Raw genomic sequence first — 23,248 nt, 5'->3', positions numbered from 1 at the left:
GGTAAATAGTATTAAGGCCAGTTGTATGGTACTTTAAAAAAAAAACAAAAAAAACACTACCCAAGATGATGACCAAACAGAGGTTTTCTATCTTATAAAGTAGTATGAAAAGGCTTATCATTAAACATCAAAACAAAGTCGCTTACTTGTACTTCCACAATGCCTTCATCTTTTAATTTATGTTCTTCTGGAGGAACAGGTAAGTTTGAACCCACTTTTCCTGATAACTCAGTACTGACAGGTTCCTCTCTTTCATCCTATATTGCAACAAAGAAAAAGAATGATAAAAACTGTTGCACAGAACAGTCCCGAAGCAATATTAAAGACCATCTCTTTCTATACTTAACAACAAAAACACTGTCTTGTATGCATTTGACTCTTAATTACTTTTATTGGTTTACATGTTTCTTATCTATCTTCCTGCATTCCCTTCCTTGCCCCGACACTAGAAGTGCAGCACATTAAATGAGTTCAAGAACCTCATCTGATTTGTTCATAAGCACGCTAGTCCTACGACCCAGCATTATGTGTTAGGCACACAGTAAGACTTCAGTAAAGATCGGATAACTGAATGTACTTATGACTGTGTCATCTCTCTTCTGACACTTTCTTTTAAGATAGGACTGCAGATACCTTTATGCCTTTAAATGCATTTTCCAGACTATAAGTTTCATAAAAGGAAAGTTCACATTCATCTTTATTTAACTAAGCCTGTATAGCACATAATAGGCACCTAAATGTTTATTGAAAAAATGTTTTTCCCCTTAATGCTTTGCTTAAATTCGTTTACTTGTAACATTTAGTCTTCAAATTTCTCATTGAAGAAGAAATCAGATCTAAGTCTTATAGATTGTGGGTGAAAGCATAAAATTATACTCTTTTTAGAGAGATATTCAGCAACAGTTTTCAAAATTTTAAATGTTTCATCCCAGAAATATATTCTATACAACTCAAAAATTTAAATAATCCACTATAAATACGCCAAAAATCCCCCCAGCAGTAAGTATGTGTGTTTACACAAACACACACACAAATGTACACACACACATTCACACACACAGCTGAGACACAATGCAAAAAGACAATTTAATGATGTTTAATAAATTACGACATGTCTATGTAATGAAATAAAAATGTAGCCATTCAGAAGAATAAAACAATAGGAAAAGGTGTCCATGAAATATTATTGGGGAAAAGAGGAAGTCAATTTGCATATTATTAATAATATGATATTTTAATGAAACTAAAGATATTAATTTGCTTGCTACACAACGGTATATCTATAGCTAAGAGAATGGTCTGCACATTTTCACAAGAAATTGTAATATAAATGTTTTATACTCAGTATAAATTCCTTCTGTATTTTAAAATAAATACACTGACTTTTAGGGGGGAAAGCCAAATCTAGTCAATACTCATCTTTTATCATTTACAATGATAAAATAATAAATCAGTTAGAGACCATTAGGTTTCTTGGACTCTGTCTAGTCATCCCTCCCAGTTATATAAAACTACACATCCACTGATTGCTGACTCTCCCTGTAATCCTTATTTCTAATCGTTTTTAATTTATAAGACTGGAGTTTCTTTAGAAATCCTTTAACTTTAGTGCTAATTTAGTGCATTAAAAAACAAGCCACTAGTTTTCAGTTCTCTGAATAAGTGCTGTTTTTCTCCCTACTGTAGGATTAAGGATGTCATAACATTCCAAATATAAGCAATAAGAATATATAAGTATCTCAGAGGTGGTTTAATTTCACAATTACCTGATTAATTCCTCAGATTATAGCAAGGAAATTGACAAATCTGTACCAAATGTTGTCAAAGTATTTTTGAAATTAACTTTTATTCTGAATGTTTTGAGACAGTCTTAGAAAGTTGACACACAAATTACGTTGTCAACTTTATTTAAGGTACCTTTTTCTGGAATTGCACATCTTCATTTTCTAGCGCGCAACTGTCGTCATGAGAGTAGTATGATGAAGCTGAAGAACTCTCTTTACAACACACACGCCAACTGGGGAGCCTGTAAAACATCCGCCACCACCACACACAAAAAAAAAAAAAAAAAAGAAGAAGGAAAAGTTGTTAAGCTATGGGCTAGAATTTGAGGCAATAAACACACAGATGGTTCCTATCTAACACCCTTAAGAATTTAATGATGACAAACGTATGTAAGGGTTTTTATTTAATGCCCTAAGAAAAACATAGACCGTTATCAGCATTCCAAGTCAGGCATTATGAATTTCATGCAAGTAATACAGGAAAGACTTCACAAGAGGAGTATTTGATCATCATCACAGAAGGAACAGAGAAGGTTGTTAAAGAGCTAACAACCTCCTCAGAAAGCACCAGATGCCAATGATATTCTAAATTCTACCGAACTGTTAAGAACAAATAACTCTAAAACTACCTAAATTATTTCAAAGTATAGAAGTAAGCTTCCAGTTATTTCTATATGGGGAACATAACAGTGACATCAACAGTAACAGAAATAGCACACACACGTGCATACCACAGGTTAATAATACTTGTGAAATCAGACACAAAACTTCTAAAGAAGACAATAAAAAAGGCTCTAGGAACACAGCAAAGAAATAACGTACTGCTGTTATGATCAAGTAGAGGTCAGCTCTGATATTCAAAAGTGGTTTAATATAATAAAATCTATTCGTTTAGTTTGCTAAGTAAAAACATCTTATGATTAACTCCATAAGCACCGAGAGACATCTGATAAACTTACACATCCATCAAGTCAATAAAATAAGTAGATATTTAACATGGGAAAATTATAAGCATAATACACATGCCTAAAAGCCAATACTTAGTGAAGAAAACTAAAAATACCCCTATTTATAAGATCTGAAACAAGACAACAATATCCATTATCACTACTATTACACAATAAAAGAAGACAAAGGAGGTGTAAAAATGGAAAAGGAGACAGTAAAATTATCATTAATTGCAGATAATGACTTTACATAGGTGGAAAACTTAAAAAGAAATCACCTACTAAAGGAAGTCTTGGGCACAAAAATTATATTCCTAGATATAAAATTAAGAAAAAAATCAATAGACTCTCTACTCAAACCATCACCACCAGTTATAAGATGTAACAGAAGAAAAGCCTGCATTTACAATAGCAACAACAAAATACTAAACATAAACTTAGCAAGTACTATTAAGTAGAACTGTTTGAAACTGCAAATATTAGGCAATTTTTAACTTGAAAAACAACTCAATTTTACACAATTCAAGCTAATTTATATGGAAGATTGGAAAACCACATTCCGAAGAGGTGAAAAAGGAGACTATGTTTTAATTAGATAGGCTGACTCTAAAAGTTCATATAAACAGTAAGAACAGTCAAGAAGCTTTTAATGTGAGGCAACCAGATGTCAATGGAACCACAGTAATTACACCACCACGGTACTCAGATGGGAGGGGGAAAGGGTGTCCTCAGGACGACTGGAAAGAGAAATCCCAGGACGACAGCTGGACACAAAGGACAGAAGGCAACCCCGTCTAAGGGGGAGGTTATCCGCTCTGGAAGAGCCTGCTTTAGGAGGACGAAATTGACAGAGCACCTGATAGGTCTTTGAAAATCTCGAGTACAGATTTCATAACTGGCAGATAGTTTGTAATCAAATAGAAAAATAAGCAACCTTAATAAAATAAGACAAATATTAGTTCTAGGAAAAAGGAAAAGTAGTACAGAAAAGGAAACATAATCATGTTTTATAATAGTACATGGCTCAGCTGTGAATAGCATTTATAGTCATAATAATAAAAATAATGAACACTGATCTAACTCAAATTATGACACAACTATATTATTACCAGCGCGTAGTTAAGAGAATCTGATCATCTGCAATAGAATAATACCTAAAACTAACATTAAAGCAATAATTTAGAGACAAAGAAATAAATATAAAATTAATCCCTTGGAAAGGGAAAATGGGAAAAGGGAATGGACTCTTTGCAAAATCATATAAACAAAAAACCTTTTAGAGCTATCCGATAAAAACTAAAACTAAAAAAAAAAAGGAGAATAGCAAGGTACATAATAATATGTACATATGTTATGTTACTATGTGTGTACATGTGTACTGAAGGTATTTATGTGCATAAATGTCTCTGAAAGAACTAAAAAGAAAAGCACCACCTTGGTTGCCTCTGGGAAGGAAAACTGGATGACTGGGTGACAAAGGAAATAGAAAGATACCTTTCATTCGGTAATATTCTGTGTCTTGAATTTTGAACCGCAAGAATATATTGCCTATTCAAAAACTTCATAGACATATATCATTACTCATTAAATATTCCTTTATTGACAGACTTTTGCATTGTTTCTCAGCTGTCTGTATGTGTACATGTGTGTTTGCAGGTGCATTTGCATGTGTGTAAATATACATTTGGGACAGCAAAATGTTTCTGATATCCAAAACTGTGGGTATTGGAATTTTGGTGATTATACCACTCTGGAAAGAGACCCTAGTCACCAAGTCTCCCTATCAGGAATTCCCAGATCATCTTGTAAAGACTCACACTGGAGTTTCTGTGCCGAGGACCCAGGCTCCAGCTGTGGCCACCACATAATTTATACAAGAACAATAAAGTGAAGTGGGCCTGTTAAATAAATAAACAAAAAAGGAAGAAAAGCTTGCAGCAACCATCAAGTCAGTTAACAAATTTCAAAAATAAAAATAATTAGGTCAAATTTCAGCTGATAAAAAGTCAGAATGACATAATATTAAAAAATGCATCCAAGAGCCAAAATTGTCACATAACTTCCTCAAGGCCTTTAAACATCAACAACTCTGGTCTATGGAAAATAATCATTAGGGTCTGATGAGAGGTGGAAAGCAAAAAAAAAAAAAAATGAAATTTAAGATGGACTAGCATTCCAAGAAAGAACATGTCTAGAGTGAGCATGGCTATCTTTCACTATTCTTCTTTTATTTAACTGTTTTCTAAAGAAGTGATTCAGAACAAATATTATATAAGCAAATGAATTACCACCCCATCAACTATATTATGGTGTAAAATTACAATTGCTACTACAATCTACAGGCAACAGATTTCAAGTCATGACCAATGATGCTGAATTTGCTACCCATAATTAATGGAGGAAAAAAGATAAAACTTCATAAAAGGGATATAGTAGTGAAAATCTTCCCATTCCTTCCGGAGTCACAACAATGCAGGTGTGTGGCAAGGATCTGCAGAGGTGGATGATACTAGAATATACAGTCAACCGTCAACCATGACAGTTAATTGGCCTAGAGCAATGGTTCAAAGAATAAGGACTAGAATCACAAGTCTGTACGATCTAGGGTAGGTTCATCAAACAAATATTTATTTATCTGTGCCTATTTTCTTCAAAATAATATTACCTATTTCATGCGAATGTTTGAGGATTCAATGAGAAATCTGGACAGCATATAGTAAACACACAATATAAGGCATTAAAATGCTTAGGGGAAAAAATATTTTAGATTCTAAGAGAAGGAATAAAAATAGGTGCTTTTGTCTGTGAACATCGTCCAGTGAGAATAACAAACTGATAGAGACTGCTTCAAGGTAACTTTTACTTTTGAATTATTCCCTTATTCTTTCATTCTCTACCCACTGCTGATCAGATATAAAACTATTATAAAATGTCCTTGACACTCAAATTTTACCCTATCCTATAATTTCTACAACATTGAATAATTGAAAAAACATATTTTAGAGACTTCTATTTGCACATGGTTTCTAGGGCAATTTACTGGATTATGTTGTTAAATGCTGGGTTCTGGCCTTGACATGAACAGAATTATACTAAAGAATTTAAATCAGTGCGTTGTTAGTTAGGTTGGTAACCTTCACATGGAAATACCTCCATACAAATGCCTTCAAAAATGTGTTCACTTTTACTGAAGTATTTATAAGTGAAACTATAGAATGTCTTAGTTTAAAAACACTCTGCAAGACATATGCTTAATGTATATTAATAGATCACATATGTAATCATCTATTTTAATGAGAAATATTTATTTGCTTATTAATTTCTACAAAACCTCTCTCATATATGGTCCTAATGGTTTCTAGATTTAAAACAAACAAAAAACCCTACAGGTACAGAAGGAATGAAAGCCTGCATCCAAATGACACTGAATAAAATGTATGCCTAGGTTCAAAGGGCATACTTTAGGGATTTGAATCTTTTCCTAAACCCGATTGCTTTCATTTTATATTATTATTTTTTTCTTGAAGCAAAGTTTTCAACTTGAATGTGTAGTGACTGAAGTTTGTCTTATAGTGGCAACCTAGAGTCTAATATGGCCAGGCACCTGACGTTTTAAAGGGTATGAGACCATGGTTAAGGTTTAAGCGTTAGGGTAGAAGAGGTATCAATCAGTTCCTACCAAAGGGAACAAGAGAAGGACTCAGGAAAATTTTTCTAGAGGATATAGCAACTAAATTAAGTTGAGTGCCAAGAAAGACTTCATTAAGAAGGGAGAAAGCATTCTTTAATCTGAAATAACTGAGGAAACACCATGTTTCAATGATACCAATGGCCTTAGAACGGTAGCATTTTACATCTGTCAAGCAGAAAAATATTGCACTGGCTATCTTTAACAATTGCATTTTATAATCTTATCAAATAAATCTAACGAAACAATGCAATAATAAACCTGGGACACATTAATATATAACAAAGAATATGCTAATATGCAAATGAACCAAGTCTAGTAATTGTGGGGTTGGAGGCAAAACTACATTGTAGTCTGTCAAACTTTCAAATGAGTTAAAGTTGTTTCCCTCTGAATTATATACAAGAAACTACATAAAGCACTCAAGACTACCTAATAGGTACCAGATATTATGTTACATACAGAGCCTTGTTAGAAAATGTTAGGTATAATTTTCAACTTATTAAAAATTTACCAAAAGATATAACAAAACAAAAAAACAAAGCAGCAATTTTAATTAAATAAACAAAATTGAGTTTAACTGAAAAACATTGTCACTAAGACAGAAATTATCTACTAGTAAAAAGATATAATGATTATAAATATATATGCACCTAATAAAATCACTTCAAAATATGTAAAACAACTACTGACAAAGCTTAAAGGTGGAAAGAAAATAATCAAAAATTATGGCTGCCTATTTTAAATTACCTCTTACAAAACAGATGGATAAAAGCTAAGGAAACATGAAATTTATATATAAGAAACAAGCTTGATCAAATATACAGAACTCTATAACAAATACAAATTAAACATTCTTTTCAAGCACACATGGAATATTTCCCAAATACTGACCACACACTAAATCTTCAAATTCCAAAAACTCAAAATCTAATAAACTATACTAACTACATTGCAACAAAATTTGAAAAAAAAAAAGATAGCTAAGAACATCCTAATCTTGGAAACAAAAATTATGCAGCAGAATAATCTTTTCAGTTAAAGAGGAAACAATAAGACATATTATGAAATATACCGGAAGACTAGAGGTCAAAATTGTGGGGATAGAGATAAAACACAGGAGAAAAAGTATGCTTTTGAACACAATTGAAGACAAACGCTGTAAACAAAAGAATTAATCTTTTAACTCAAAAAGATAAAAGACACAGTATAAATCCAAAGAAAAAAGGAAGGATATAGGGCAGAAATCACTGAAAGAGAAAACAAACAAAAGGCAAAGATGAAGGAAACCAAAAGCTGGTTCTTTGGAAAAAATATTAAAAAGGCAAACCTCTGGGAAAACCAATTAAGGAGAGCTGGTGATGCAAATTAACAAAATATGATATAAACACATGAAATAACCCCAGATAAAACAGATTTTTAATTACAAAACATTACAAACTATAAATTTATATACATATGTGTGTGTGTGTATATATATGTATATATACATATACGTATATATGTATGTATCAATGCACTTTAAAACTTAGGAAAAATGGGTATTTCTAGGAAAGTAACAAAATTGGCATAAAGTATACAAAATTGGAATAAGCTAATAATAAAGAAGTTTGAGTGGATTCATCAATTCCTCACACAGAGAAGGGGGAAATCCCAACCCAGTTTTTTCTTTTCCACTTTTTATTTCGAAATAATTTCAAACTTTTAGAAGAACTGCCAGTATAGTACATTCACATTTTACCATATCAACCTATTGTTAACATTTTACCCATTTGTTCCATCACTTGCCATACGCTCACTGCATACCCACCCACTCGCTCAGCCTCCCTGTCTCCCCTTTGCCATGTAATTTATCTCTGACCATCATAATGTCTATTTCCACAGAATGAGGCTATTCTCTTACATAACCACACTACAGTTAGTTACCAACTGCAGTGAACGTTACACTGACACAATCCTTTATCGTTCATGCGCAATTCTGTCAATTAACCCAGTAATGGCCTATAGCATCCCCACTCCCCCACCCCAAGTACTGAATTGAGTCTAAGATTTTGCCCAGCAGTGTTCAGCCACCTTTAACTTGAAAGAGTTCTTGGCCTTTATCTTATGTGGCACTGACATTTTTGAAGAACACAGTCCTTTTATTTTTATAATAAATAGTGTGATCGTTAGTTGAGATTTATCTGATGTTTCATCATGACCAGATCCAGGTTATGTATTCCTGGCGATGCTGTGTCTTTTTCCGGGTCATACATCCAGAAGGAGCATATAATATCCATCTGTTTCAGCACTTGCAATTCCACTGCTAGGTACTTCTCAAAAAAAATGAAAACTAAGTCCACAAAAAGCCGTGTACAAAAATATCCCCAGTAGCTTTTACTCCTTAATAGGCAAAAGCTGGAAGCAGCCCTGATGTCCAACAACAGGAGAATAAACTGACTATGGTATATTCATACAATGTACTTACTACTTTCAACAAAAAGGAACAAATTACTGATGAATGAAACAACATGAATGAATCTTGGAAACATTACCCTGAGTGAAAGAACCCAAGCGCAAGAATGAACACTGCATAATTATTCCATTTATATGAAGTTCCAGAATTAGCAAAACTAATCATGTTACACATCAAATCACTGGTTGTGTTTTGGGGGATTTACTAGAAAGGGACACGAGAGAACATTCTGGGGTGATGGAAACGTTCTACAGGTTGATGGAGTGTGGGTTAATTAGATGTACACATTTGTCAAAACTAATCCAACTATATGTAGTTAACACATGTGCACTTCATTGTATGTAAATTATCTCAATTTAAAAACATTAAGAAACAAAAGTCAATATTTTCCTCCCCAGTAATAACAAATAGAAAATAGACCACTAGCAATAAAAAATTATAATAATTTAGAAATTAATCTAAATAATACACAAGGATTTATAACTCCAGTAACGATCATAAAATGAAGAGATAAGTAAATGAAGACCTAGTATGTTCACAGATGGAATGCTGGTGACAGCAATGTAAAGACAGTAATTCTCTCCAAAGTAATTCATCACTCAAATATAACTCCTGTCAAATACCTGAAGGATCCTATTGTTCTAAATATTAATATGATATAGAAAAAAGTGGTCCAAGAATAACTACATTAACCAAATAAGCAAAGGCATGTGGTTCACCTTGCCAGATCATTAAATTTACTGCAAAACCACTCTAATTAGACGATAGTACTGGGAGGCAAAAGACAGGCAACTGGAACAGAATACTCCCAACGCATTTGTTGGCCCAAAGTCTCTTTAAAAGCAGCCTACACACAAAGCGCTCAATCAATACCTACTGAAGGAGTGGATGACGTCAGGCCTTCCTGAAGCCATCCACAACATCACTAACTGCCAGAATTCATTTTAATAATGATCTTAGCAACGAAAGCAAGTAAAAAAAAAGTGGTAAGTGGAAAAAAGTGGGAAAAAGAATGAGATTAACAGCATTATACCATTTATGTAAATGTTAAAACACAAAAAATATTTTGGAAAACAACACCTCTAAATAAATACACAAATATTGACTGGAAAAACGCATCAAATACATTCTAAGGTAAATGCCTAAAACGGGGGTACCTAGGAGTGAAACTGAAGATAGAAGATAAAACAGTAATGATATAAAGTGGAGCAAAAAAGGATACCCATGCAGAATGGGCATCAACTAAGTATGAACAACCCAAGCCTAAGCATCTGATGTCTCTAGAAGAGAAAACAGGCATTTTTTTTTAATTTGCCAACACCTTTAAAGTATTAATCCAACTTTTACAAATACACAAACTAAAGTTCAGAAGGACACTTGCCCACTCAACTTGTGACTGCAAACCTAGAACCAGCTATGTCCAAAACCTACGATCTTGCTGTATTGCTGTATTTCATATTTAATATTCTCGGACCAACAGATGAAGGAAAAGGTGAGAAAAGACTGACCCATTCACCCAAGAACTGATGATATTAGCCAAGGCTGTCAGAGCGTAACATAAACATATAAGAATTATCACGAAGGAGAAGCAACGTTTATGCATGATTTAGATAGCAACAACACGTGATAAAGATGAAGCTTTGCAGTGTGCTGGCCAGGGCATGGACTTGCTCCTTTTCCTTCCCCCTCGTCCACCATCTCCAGTTTATTTCGCGACAAATTTATGCAATCCATTTCTCCATGCCTGTTATGATTACCTTAGCTCAAGCCCTTATCTCTTTTCTCTTACCTAGAGCAACCCCTACTTCCTAGCTTGCTACCCCCTGCAATTCAATCTTTCACACCATTGCCAAAAACCTAATACTAAATTATCAGGATACCATTCCCCCACTTAAGACCTTTTACATACTCCACATGACAAAATTCAAGCTTCCCTGAATGATAGCTAAAAATCTGTAAAATTCTTCTATTGCCTACGTCTTCAGCTTTGTAATCCCTGCCACTTCCTGCCTCCCACTTTATGCCTCGGTGTACAGAATTACTTGTGTGTTCCTTGAACACATATCATGCTGTCTCCCTCTTCCAAGTCTCTGGCTCACTGTTCCCTCTTTCAACGTCCTGCCTCTGCTTCCACTCCCCACCATCGAAAACCTGACTAAATTCTTATCACTCTTTTTCTGGGGGCAGGAACGAACTAATTAGAACTCGGAGACTTCCCTTGTTTCCACAAGCTGGGGTTTGGTGACCCTCCTCTAAATTCCCACAGCCCTCGGCGTATCTCTATCTGAGCACTTACTACAACCCTGAACTAAAATGAACCATTTCTATTTCTGTTTCTCACACAACACTGAGCACATTTAGGCCAGAGAACGTATGCCCTGTCCTCAGTGATCTACTGAGCTCTTCCTTTCACTGGATTGGAACAGCTTTTGACAACATCTTAGAAAAGAGACAGTCCAGTAATCAGAGACTTCGTGGTAAAAGAAAGAACTGAACTGGGCAATGAAGAATTGCTTCTTAACCTAAGTACAAATCTAATCCCCAGTACAGAAACACAGCGCCAGTCACTGAATTAGGGCAGTAAGTTAAGTAAAGCCCTGCCCACGTCCCCCCTCCAAAACAAGGCGTTCCAGGAAAGATAACTACATGAAACACCGAGGTGGGAAAGTACAGTGAAAATTATGGGGTTTTTTGTTTTCTTTTCTTTTCAAAAACATTATTGCCTGAAAACTTGAAAAAAAATTAACAGAAATTCTATGAAGTACTGAGAGACTTGTGGGAAGTGGGTAAATAATATGGAAGCGACTTTGGTCAAAAGCTGGTAATAAAACCAGACCAAAAGATCACTGGGCCTCCAATGCCTTTGCTCAATAAGCACCCTGCTTTCTTTCTATCACAATGTATTAAAAGACAGATAGTCTTCTTAATCTATTATCAGCTTGGGGGCTCTCTTAATGTTGCTTCTATTCTGCTAGGTCTATCTGCTGGTAGGAAGAGGTCACACTGTGCACCTTTTCTCCTCCCAGTTTGTCTTCTATCTGGTTGCCTCAGTAATCCCAGCGAAATCACATGGAACTGGAGAGCTTAGCTGGAGAAAACTCTATATCCTAGTGTTGGCTTCTAATCAAACCTTTAGATTTCTGAAGTTCTGATCTTTAATCTTCACTTTGACGTAGGATCGATCTTGGGTTCTCTTAGCTTAAATATTCCACATATCAAAATCTAGTAGAGGACTGTTTCACTAAATTGGCCTATACTCGTAAGTTCATAGATCCAACATGGGGAAGCACTTAATAAACAATGTGGAATGTTCTGTTTTAACATCTTAATATACCATTAGAATTCAGCCAATACAATTTGTCCTCAACACTGCTGGAATTAATCATATACTAAACTTACTTGGTGATGATATAGTTTAAGAAATTGCATAAGGTGTACTTAGCCTATAAAACTCAAGTCACAATACCTTTGCTACTTTAATTTCCAATTTGAAACTACAAAGATAGTCCCCAAATAAATAACTACTTGGCTAACCGTTAACCATGCTACAACAGGAAGCCTACCTAAGGAACAATGGAAAAGAAAAAAAAGCTACAAAAGTAGGTTTGGGCCAGACTTTAGGCCTTTAACATGAGGGTTTAAACTTTTACCCTTCAGGCAAAAAGGGAGCCTCTGAAAGATGTTTTAGCAAGGGACCGACAGAACCAAAGTTGTGTGTTTACTAGTAAGATAAATCTCGTGGCACTATGCAGAATGGGTTGAAGCACACATCCTCTTCTATCTGTTCTGGCTGCAAACAAATGTGTGAGAACTCACACCGACCAGCTCTGGAAAATACCTCCTATTTCCACTCCCAAAAGCTTATCAATCACTTCCCCCCTTTTGAAAACAAAGCCCTTTTCTCAGTTTTTAGCTTTTCAGCCTTATCTGAGACACTTTGTATCACTGACCATTCAAATTACCTCTTTAAACCTCTTGCCATCTTTCACTTCAAACCAGTTTCCTCCTTCACTTCTGAGCTCTATCTACTTTGCGTGGCACCTTTCTTTATTCTAAGTATATGCACAAGCTCCCTGTTCAGTCAAACATTCTGTTTCAAAAATGATCCCGTGTATGAGGGCAACTCCAGCCCAAATCTTGTCTGCACTGAAGTCTAGATTTTTAAGTGCCTATATAATGTCTCCATTTGGGTATTCCACTCACCTGAACAGCTCCTTCTCCCTGCAAATCCTTTACAACTTTTCCATTTCTTTCTGAACTTCCAATTCTCCCAATTGCCCCAGTTTCAAAAATTTAACTTTTCTTCTCTTTAAAATTTATTTCAGATTGATAATTTTAGACCCTAGAATGTATTCTCTTAACCACAGTAGGCTCCATGAGAGCAGCGACTTTGTTTTATCCACCAGAATCTTGCACAAGCCAACAAGAAAATGGCAGGGCTAAGATTCGTAACCACTACAAGCAATTCTTTATCCACACAGTGATGTAATATAATCTAGTCAGTCTCTCACCAAAAATTACTATTTTTTTGATGAGAGCAAAAAGGTAGTTAACAGAAAGTGTTAAGATTGCTTGTTTTCTTTCTCATCTTTCTTAAACGTCTCAATGGTGTAATTTATTATGTATACTAATATCATATTGGCACGTGTATGTAACTTATACACAATTAAGTATTAAAGGTACATGCAGAAGGTTTTACTGATTGGCGGGCACACTCAAAAAATTCTGAATCCACTGCTTAAGGCACAGACCAAATCTTTTTCCTCTTTCTAGTGACATCAATCTTCCCAGTTTGCCAGGACTGAGGGGGCTATATTAGGCTGCACAATGGCCCCCCAAAGATGTCGAGTCCTAATCTCTGAATATGTTCCTTTACATCGTTAAAAGGTCTTTGCAGATGTGATTAAATTAAGGATTTTGAGATGGAGAGACAATCCTGATTGTCTAGGTAGGCTCACCGTATAACAATCTCAGGAGTCCTGGGAAAAGGAAGCAGGAGGACCTGAGTCAGTAGCAGATATGAGGACTGAAGTGAGATGATGTGAGGAAGGACCCACAGAACAAAGGCAGCCCCTGGAGGCTGAAAAAGTCAAGAAGCAGAGTCTTCCCCTCAGAGCAGCAAGAAGGAACCAGTCCTGCCGACACCTTGACTTTAGCCCAGTTAAGACTAATTTTGGACTTCTGACTCCCAGAACTATAAAATAATAAGTGTGTGCTGTTTTAAGCCATTACATTTTTGGTAACTCGTCACTGCTGCATTAGGAAACTAATACATGGGATTCTGGGGACGTGGGATCTCAGTGCGAAAACTAGAAGTTGGTCACCGTATTTTCAGGTTTTCAATGCCCATAACATCTGGTACATAATATGCATGAGAAAAAAAAATCTTTGTTGAATGATTTTATGATGAAATATGTAGATAACATACATACGCTTGCTGTTTTACAAAGATCTGTCTGATGTGTCATCTCATTCCATCCTCCTAAGAACCCTGTGAGGTGTGAATGAATCAGTCTTCCCACTTTTAGGACGTAATAATTAAGATTCAAAGAAATGACATAACATGTCCAAGGAAGCACACCTAGTCAGAGGTGGAGCCACCACATATGGGCCTTCAGACCTAATGCCAAAGGACCCCAAAGCATCCATCCTCTGCTGCAGATCAGGCTGCCTTATTCACATCCAAGCTCCAAAACTTAATAGTTGTTTAACCTTAGCCAAGCTACTTCTCTACATCCTTAACTACAAAATGCAAAATGAGGTTAAAATAATACTTCTGCCGTAGGGTTGTTGTGAAGATTAAAGGTGCTAAAATGTGTAAAGTATACAACCCAGACTGACACAGAGATAGTTGACAATAAATATCAGCTATCATATTACTATGTTTCCCTGAAAATAAGACCAGGTCTTATATTAATTTTTGTTCCAAAAGACGCATCAGGGCTTATGTTTAGGGGATGTCATCCTGAAAAATCATGCTAGGGCTTATTTTCCAGTTAGGTCTTATTTTCGGGGAAACACGTTATTCTGTGCTACAGCTATAGTACATTTACACCTAAAATACTCTGTACTACTTGATAAAGAATTACAAAAAGTATGCAAAAGTAAAATATAGCAACTGGAATGAATAGTAAGATGGATAGGACTGTTTTCTGTGAAAGTAATCTAAGGTTAGGATTCTAGACTGGAAAGACAAAGAAGAGGGGAAACATTCAAGATCTCTAAAGGTGTGACAGGATAAATAAGGTCATCACAAAACTTGGTAATATTGGTAGGATGAGGGACAGAACATTAGAAACTAGAGTATTGTAGTTTTGTAGTTTTGGGACAACTTATGAATGACAAAGACGATAAAAAACGGCTACTAAGAGGAGCTTACTAACTCTTCTGAAAAACTTTTGTCTAACTCTACAATGGCTTTACGTACCTGTATTGGCTAAAGGGGAATGGAAATGTTGGGAAATAACACTCGGCCAGGCTGTAGCAAAAGTAAGACCTCCAGGCTGAGTCTGTGCTATAATTTCAATATTTTAATTTCCCAAGGAAGAAGAGCCTCAAAAGACACAACACACACTTTGCCAGTCACTACCATGCACCAATCCTCTTCCCCAGTCTCATCACCTTTCCAAAAAAAATCTCAAACCTAAATATCCTAATTTAATGCCTTTTAATGGCTTCACTAAATAATTAAAATGTCTCTAAATTTAGCAGTCCGAACAAATCTCGAAATACCCAAATGATTTTTAAGCTAACATTTCTTAAACTTTTCACTTTTTATTTAAACCCTCAATATCCATTTTTCACTGTGGGAGTCAGAAAACTTGACGAAACTTTATGAGTAGTATTTGCAATAGTAGGCGGGCTGACATTTTCCCCCTAACAGGTCATAATCTTCTCACTATTGCTATTTAGTAAAGTTGAGAAACCATATTGAGGTTAGCTGAAGCAAAAGATACTGAGAAATTACACAAAGTAACAGAAGCATGGTTAATTTAAATCCACAAATGATTTTAAGAACCACATTGTAATACTTCATCTCCACCGTCCAATTAATTGTTTTAAAATCATGTTTTAAATCATGTTTAGAGGTACAAACTTGCAACTAGTAGATAAATAAGTCCCAGAGCTCTAATGCACAATTTAGTGCATTAGATCTTTATTCTCACCACACACACAAAAAATGAGGTGACATGAAAGAGGTGCTAACTATGCTACAATGGCAATCATATTACAATTTATAAATGTATCAAATCTACATGTTGTACACCTTAAGTTTACACAATGTCAAATATAATCAAAAAAGAAAAGAAAGAAAGAAAGAAAGAAAACAGAGGTACCGGTGCACTTTAAATTTGAATGAAAAATGTAGCCTCTCAGCCCTATCAGCTATTTCAGGAATGGCTGACGAAGAATAATATGGACTAAAGATGGGCAAACTCAAGGAGAAAGAGGAAAGAAAAGCTACATAATCTACAAACAACTAAGCAGCCCCCAGAAAGAGGCAGATATGAATACAAAGTTTTGGTATCTCCTCTACAAATTTAAATTTAAAATGGGCTAAGTGGACTCATCTCCTACATGCACTTCTTGGTACCCAACATGATACGAAAAAGTAGAAGGAGGGGATGACATTGGTCTTATTAAAAAGGTTTAGAACGAAAGGCAAGAGGCCAAATTTCTTGTTCTCTAAACTTCTACCAACCTTCCAATCAAAACCCCTCAACCCGGTGCCACAACTCTACAACTTCAGTGTCTTCGGAATCCATTAGTTACCCATAAAAAAAAAATACTGTTGGTGTTTTGCAGAAATAAGCTAAACAAGAAACTCAGTTCACCTGGATTTTAATAAAGGTGGAGAAGCACCTTTTAAGTCAGCAAATGTCACACATCCCTGAAGAAAGTCCCTAGGAGAGGGGAAGAAGGACTTTTCCAAGTACAGTGACAGCAGTCCTTTGACAAGCTCTCTTTGCTTCCCCCAAAACATCCAAATGTGTCGGGGATTCACTGAAACTCCATAAACTTTCGAGACGAAGCACGGTCCTCGCCTTTCACACACAGGACTTATCCTCCCATGACGAAGGGACATTCCCCAAGCGACACCGCCACCAAGCACGGTGCACATTCCACCTGAGACACTTTCTTCGGAACCCACGGCTTCCCATCACCTATCCCTTTGCAAGTGCTTCGTGACGCCCCCCAAAGTTCCCAGGAACGGCAGCCCCCAGTGCACTGCAGGCCAAAGGCTCCGAGCAACGGCCAGAACCACCGCGTGTACGTTCCTCTCCCCGCCTCCGGACAACTCGCGTTTTTAAAATCGCACGTCGGGGACGTCTCACGTCCGACACGCTTTGTGACCTTACCGCACGGCGACAGCCAGGGGCCGGCGGGCCGTGAACCCGGGCGACATACCGAGCACCCCCGAACACCCCCAAACACCGCACCGTCCCCAAGGGGCAGGGGAACGGAGTACAAAGGCGCTCCGGGGGTCCCTTCCACCCAGGCACCCCTCTGTCCCCCTTCGTCTCTGTCAATTCCCAGGCACACCTTGAAAATCTCCGCGCAGACCGCTGCCGGGCCGGTCCGCGGCAGAGTCGCTAAGGACTCGGGGTGTCGCTTCCTAGGGACCTGGCAGACACTCACCCTAAAAGTCGACATGATCTGGGGGTGTGACCCGGGCTGCTCCCCTCCCCGGCCCTCCCCTCCCGGGAAAATCCCGCGCGGTCGAGCCACTCACCAGACCAGGGAGCACAGAAAGAGGCAGGAGACCAGGGCCAAGGCCCGCCGGTACTTCTTCATCTTCTCCTCCTTCTTCCCCCGGCCAGAAGGCGGCACATCCTCCCGGCAGCCGCCACTGCCCAGGCCAAGATGGAGGAGCCGGCGCCGGAGCGCGAGGATGGGAGCGAGAGTCCTACAGGCTGCGGCGCCGGGGAAGCGGCTCCTCAGGGGCTCGCGTGCCGGCTGCCCTCTCCAAGGGGCCCGCGGCGGCGCCGACAGGGGCGCTTCACAGGACTCCGGGGACTCCCGCGGCCGCCGGCTCGTCCGCGCCCGCCTCCTCCAGCCGCCGCTGCCGCCACTGCCGCCCCATGTCCCCCCCGCCCGTCCCGGCTCTCGCTCCGTGCCTCCGGCGACCAACGGGCGCCGCGTACTCGCCTCCCAACAGCCAATCGCCGACGGGGCCGCGACACCTCACACACAGCTGAGCTGGAAGGAGCCGCGTCACCCACGTCCCGCGGCGCTCACACCCCCACCAACCCCCGCGCGGGCCACGCCTCCTCTGACGTCTCCGGCCCGCCCTCCTCAAGTCCCGCCCAGTCAGTGGCCCACGTTCAGGAAGTCGGAGAGGAGCCCGGGGATGTTCTGCCTCCTTCCTTACAACGGCCCGCCCCCTCGCCCGGGACGCGCCGAGCGCGCCCAAGGCCCCTTGGGAGTTGTAGTTTGCTTTCAGGAACCCTCCTATCCCTTTCGCCGTCCCTCCTAGAATCACGGAGTTGATGGAGAGGTGTACAGTTTCGCTTCTCACCGCAAGAGTGGCCAGCTCTGGAATTGTTACACTCAGTTTTCCTCTTTGGGCACAGTTCGTGGGATGGCCTGGAATGACGGTGGGGAAAAAGCGATACTAATAAAATTTAAAAGGCGTTTTCCCCTTGTCAATAGGCCCGGCCCCTCGAGCTCGCTGCTGATTGGTTGGCGGAAAGGAATGTGCAAAGATTCCGTCTCACCTGATTGGTTAGGGTGGAAAGTCTTTCGCTTCTCCGCCTCTGGGAGAATTTTGCCTCCTGCCAGGTTCTTCTGTTGGGGGCGGCTCGATTGATCTCTATTCTGCTGGATTCCTGCTTTGGGTGTGCTCTGATGGCTCTGGATGGGGGAACTACGGCCTCCGCTGGGGAGCTCCACGTCCTGAGGTTCACCTTCACCGAAAGCGGGGAAGGCCGTCTCGTACACACGCCTGTTGCTACGGTCCGGTGCAAAAGAGTGAACGCTGCTCAATCTTTAGGAAGAAGCAGTGTGCCTACCCAGATTTTCATGTCACGGAGGCCCGTTAAAGATCTCTAAGAAGCTAGTTTAGGGACACTGCCTGAAACTCCAAAATGCTTCACCGCTTTTCTTCCCAAGCGCGTTTTGACATAGCTCTTCTTTAGATGGTACGTAGGATAGAGGAAGAGGCCCCAGCTTCTGCTCAGGAGAAGAGTTTCGTCTCTGACCTAATGTGTTCCTTCATCTGTCTCTAGTGATATATTCGTTTCACACTATGACACTAAGAGAGAAGTGAGTCGCTACCGAGGGATATTTCTTTTATTAGATAAGAAATAAAAAACTACAACTCAGTGGTGTTTCCCTTTTGGTCTTGACTGTCGGGAGACTCAGACTATCTGGCTCAGAAAGCAGCCAGACAAATGGGGGACTGGAAGCTCCAATTGTCTGTGCCGGTAATATGGCATAATGTTTTGTGTAAAAAAATACTTGAAACATGTCATTTAAAGCATGGGCCACTTATTGCCTATGTGGCCGTAGGAAGAAAAACAACACCACCTTAGTAAAATGCCCATCTAACGCCTAATCTTGAACCATGTCATTTCCTTATCAACCTTCTAAGTTGAATTGGTTGTTAATTGTATTCCCAGGAAAGTGAATAATTTAATTTGACCCACTCTAAAATTCTTGATATAAGTTAACTGAATATTAGAAAAATTCTACAAAGGATGATTCGGTTTTAGAGGCATTCAGCCTAAAGTATTTTTTTTTCTGGAAATAATTGGGGAACGGTTCCAATGATCTGTCAATGCCACTCTTAATATATGACAATTAAATCCTTTCATCTCTACTTCTCATTGCAATAGACTAGGATTTATTTTGCCCCAAATATGATTAATATGCAAGGTTTTGCTTTTTTAAGGGAGGGGCAATAGGGGGATGGGGATTATTTGACATTCTTCACCATGTTGGTGAAGAACCCCTTTCCTTTTACTCCAGGAACCAGGCTATTCAAGACAGGTAACAGGTGATCCTCAGTTGGTCCTCAGAAGATCACAACCATAGAAGTCCTGTTAGAACACATGCTTATCTCAAGTCTAACAAGTTATCAAGTGTCTCTTCCATCTTCTAGCCTCATCCAAACCCATAAGCCTACCGATTGCTTTCTCACCAAAGTCCCTACAATGATCTCTTGGAATATACAGCTAGTAAATAGAATTTTTCTTTTTTCTTTCTTTCTTTTCTTTCTTCTTTCTTTCATTCTCTCTTTCTCTCTCTCTCTCCCCCCCCTCTCTCTCTCTCTCTCTCTCTCTCTCTCTCTCTCTCTCTCTCTCTCTCTTTCTCTCTCTCTCTCTTTCTTCCTTTATCCAATAGTTGAGGTTTTATTGATACCACTGTAGTAGAGTTGCCATTCACCTAATCATTAGCTTTCACTGTTTCAATTGATAAATACCCTTTTCTCTTTTTGCTAGCTTCATTTTCATAGTTTTGTTACCAGGAATGATATTGCACCTTGGTTCTTTGTCATCTTGAAGAAAGGATTCAGTCAAGAGACAGAGTTTGTGCAGCATAAAACAGCCAGAAATTTATTAGTAAAAGCAAGTACACTCCGAGACATGGAGCGGACTGACCCAAGAGAGGGAAACATCCCTGCCTTAAGCTGTATGAAGGCTCTTCTTTCTATGGGTAGAATTGCCTCTCCCTCTCCCTTCTCTTATCTCTCTTTCTCCCCCTAAGGCGCCTAGTCCTCCCATCTCTGGCATTAAACAACACATTTCTTTGATTTAGGGGCATGTGTAAACATACCCCTTTGATTTAGGAGTAAGTGTAAACATCCCTTAGGGGCATGTGTAAACCTGGAATCCTGCTGAGCTAGTGAGGTATCCGTGGTCCTGACAAACAGGGTGTCTTCCCACCTTTGCTGGCATTTAACAATGCATTTCTTTGACTCAGAGGTATGCATACGCCTGGAATTCTGCTAGGCAGCTGCAAGGAGTCTTGACCCAAGTAGAAGCCTCAGCAAGGGGCTTTCTAACCAGGGCTAAGTCTCTCTCTCCTGCTCCGGTCTATCTATCTACCTCCGCTATCAGTTTCATGTTCAAATTTAATCTTCAGTCCTTTAAGCTTTTTCATTTTTCTCTTACATACTTCATCATTTCAGTTCTCAAGTATCTTATTGACTCCCAGGTCTATATCTCAGCCTCTCTTCAAGTAGTTTCTGGACATAAACCTTAGATATTGTACCATCGCTTCACATTTTACCTGCATAAAATAGAACTCATCTTCCCCATAAATTAGCTTCTTCACCTGACTTCCTATCTGTGTTAATTCTTCCTTGCTTTAAGATTTCAGATAGTAAGAAAAAGTTCCATGGAGCTGCCCTTTAAAAAAGTGGTAGATGTTTCTCTACATGACAGTTAAATATAATGGGGAAATATTATCTTGTAACTCAATAGATAACTATAATAAGAAAACAAGGGTTATATAAAATAAATTTAATATACATAAATGCCATCATACTCAAAAATATAACGTGTCAAAGAATGGCAAGAAAGAGTATCAAAAAATCAAAACATGCATAAAATCTTTAAGGCTCTGCCTAGTAACCACCATCTACCACCTCCTGATATCCACCTCTTAACTATACTACAGTGGTTCTCAACCAGGGACAATTTTTCCCCTTGCAGGAAAAAACGGCAATGTTAGGTGACATTTTGTTGTCACAACTGAGGTAGTGCTCTGTCTAGTAGGTAGAAGTCAGGGATGCTACATCCTAAAATACACGAGATAGCCCTCCACACCAAAAAGTCATTTGGCCTGATAAGTCAAAAGTGCCAAACCTGAGTAACTGTGTTATAACACAATCTCCCAATTCAATAAAATCTATACAGCACTGATTACTCAGGAAGCCACCAAGGACTAAACTGCATGAAGAACATGAGTTCTCACATTCCTAAAAGATTAACTCCCAGAAACTCTGGACAATTCAAGTCCCTGCCCTGATAATAATCAGATACTCTGTTTGCTGATGTTGAAAAAGAACAGGCAGATCTCTGAAAACAAGCCTTTATCCTTTATCTCCTATATAAACTATATTTATGAAGCCCCAGAGAAGAAATATTTGTCTAATTCAAGTTGGTGGTATTGGATGAGCAAGTTTTACATATTTTGAATTAGTTAAAAAGTTATCTGCCCCTTTCAACATTATAAAATGCTGGGATACTACGTGTCTTAGAAACAGTTGAGTCTCGATGATACTAGATGCTTCAGAGTAAAAGGCAGTCAGGACAAAAGTTCCCTGGAAATCAGTGAAAGAAAGATCAGGGAATTGAGAAAAGACTGATAGACAATGAAAGGGACTAAACCAGATGGAAAGTAGGGTGAATGTGGCGATTTGCACTTAAACTGTTAACTATTAATTTCTATAGATACAGTCTAAACAGAGCTTTCTTCCTATTGGTCCCTGCTCCATTTGCTGCTGCTTTGCGTGTGTGTAGACATGTGCATAGAATAGCATAGTCCTGTTTCGTTTAGTTATTCCCTATCTGAAGAGAGCCTAAACTACTTTGCCAGATCCACCTTAACAGAGCACTTATGATGTGGCCACTTCTGGAGGTAAAGATAGAACTCAGAGGGAGATAAGAAAATAAACAGCTTTCCTGGGACAGCCTGAGAACTCAGCCCCCGGACAGACAGAAGAATCACTAACTGCAGTGTTGCCTTGTTCAGTTCTGTTTATACTGCAAATCGTGAAAGATTTCCCTATAATTTTTTTCTATTTTATGACTCCAAATTTAATCTTCTATCACTGGTTAACATAGGTCTATTCTGGCGATACGTGAGTTTCATAGGCTACTAATAGAATCAGCCAGAGGAAGGAATACTCAGGAAATGGGTGATGGAGAGGGAGAAATCCAAAATGGTTTCTACCAGGGTGTGTGGTCATTACATGAATAGGAAAGTCAGGAGTCTCAGGTCTATAGGGAAGATTAGTGTGGTTTTGGAACCATAGCATCGAGTCTGCGGTTCTGGAGGAAGTATCTAGAAAGCCCTAACAAATACAAGTTTCCAAATAGGGAAAGAAAAGTAGCAACTGAAGACAACATAGCTGGGATTCTAACTGCTGTGCCTTTTGTTGCTCCGCTGGGGTGCTCTCAGATGAAGCTTTCTGAAACACTACCTTCATCATGTACTTGCTTTGATGCAAAAATCTCCAATAGATCTTCAATATTTGCTGAATAAAGTCCAGCCTTGTTGGCCTGCCATTCAAAGCCTCCCCAGATTCAACCCAGGTGAGGGTTCAAAACTTATCCCCTACTATTTCCTTTCATGACTCAGTCTTTTCACCAGACCACACTGCTTGCTATCTCCTGAATCACCTGTGTTCTTGGTTCTCATGATG

At 38.6% G+C, this 23,248-nt stretch overlaps 1 protein-coding gene across 2 annotated transcripts in view; it reads right to left on the bottom strand.

Moving 5' to 3' along the window:
- The window catches only part of SUCO (SUN domain containing ossification factor), a 59,872-nt gene extending 42,060 nt beyond the window's left edge, over positions 1-17,812 (bottom strand). For both annotated transcript variants that reach the window (XM_033092760.1, XM_033092759.1), the window contains exons 1-3: positions 17,609-17,812; positions 1,918-2,026; positions 147-257 (exon numbers count right to left, since the gene is read on the bottom strand). In XM_033092760.1, the coding sequence (XP_032948651.1) occupies positions 147-257; positions 1,918-2,026; positions 17,609-17,670 (282 nt within the window). In that variant the 5' untranslated portion in view covers positions 17,671-17,812. The remainder of the gene's footprint in view (positions 1-146; positions 258-1,917; positions 2,027-17,608) is intronic.
- Positions 17,813-23,248: the final 5,436 nt, after the last annotated feature.

The sequence above is a fragment of the Rhinolophus ferrumequinum genome, chromosome 22 (assembly GCF_004115265.2).
Source record: "Rhinolophus ferrumequinum isolate MPI-CBG mRhiFer1 chromosome 22, mRhiFer1_v1.p, whole genome shotgun sequence".
Taxonomy (NCBI): domain Eukaryota; kingdom Metazoa; phylum Chordata; class Mammalia; order Chiroptera; family Rhinolophidae; genus Rhinolophus; species Rhinolophus ferrumequinum.
Note: the sequence above shows the minus strand (reverse complement) of the source record. Positions and strands in the feature narration are given on the sequence as shown.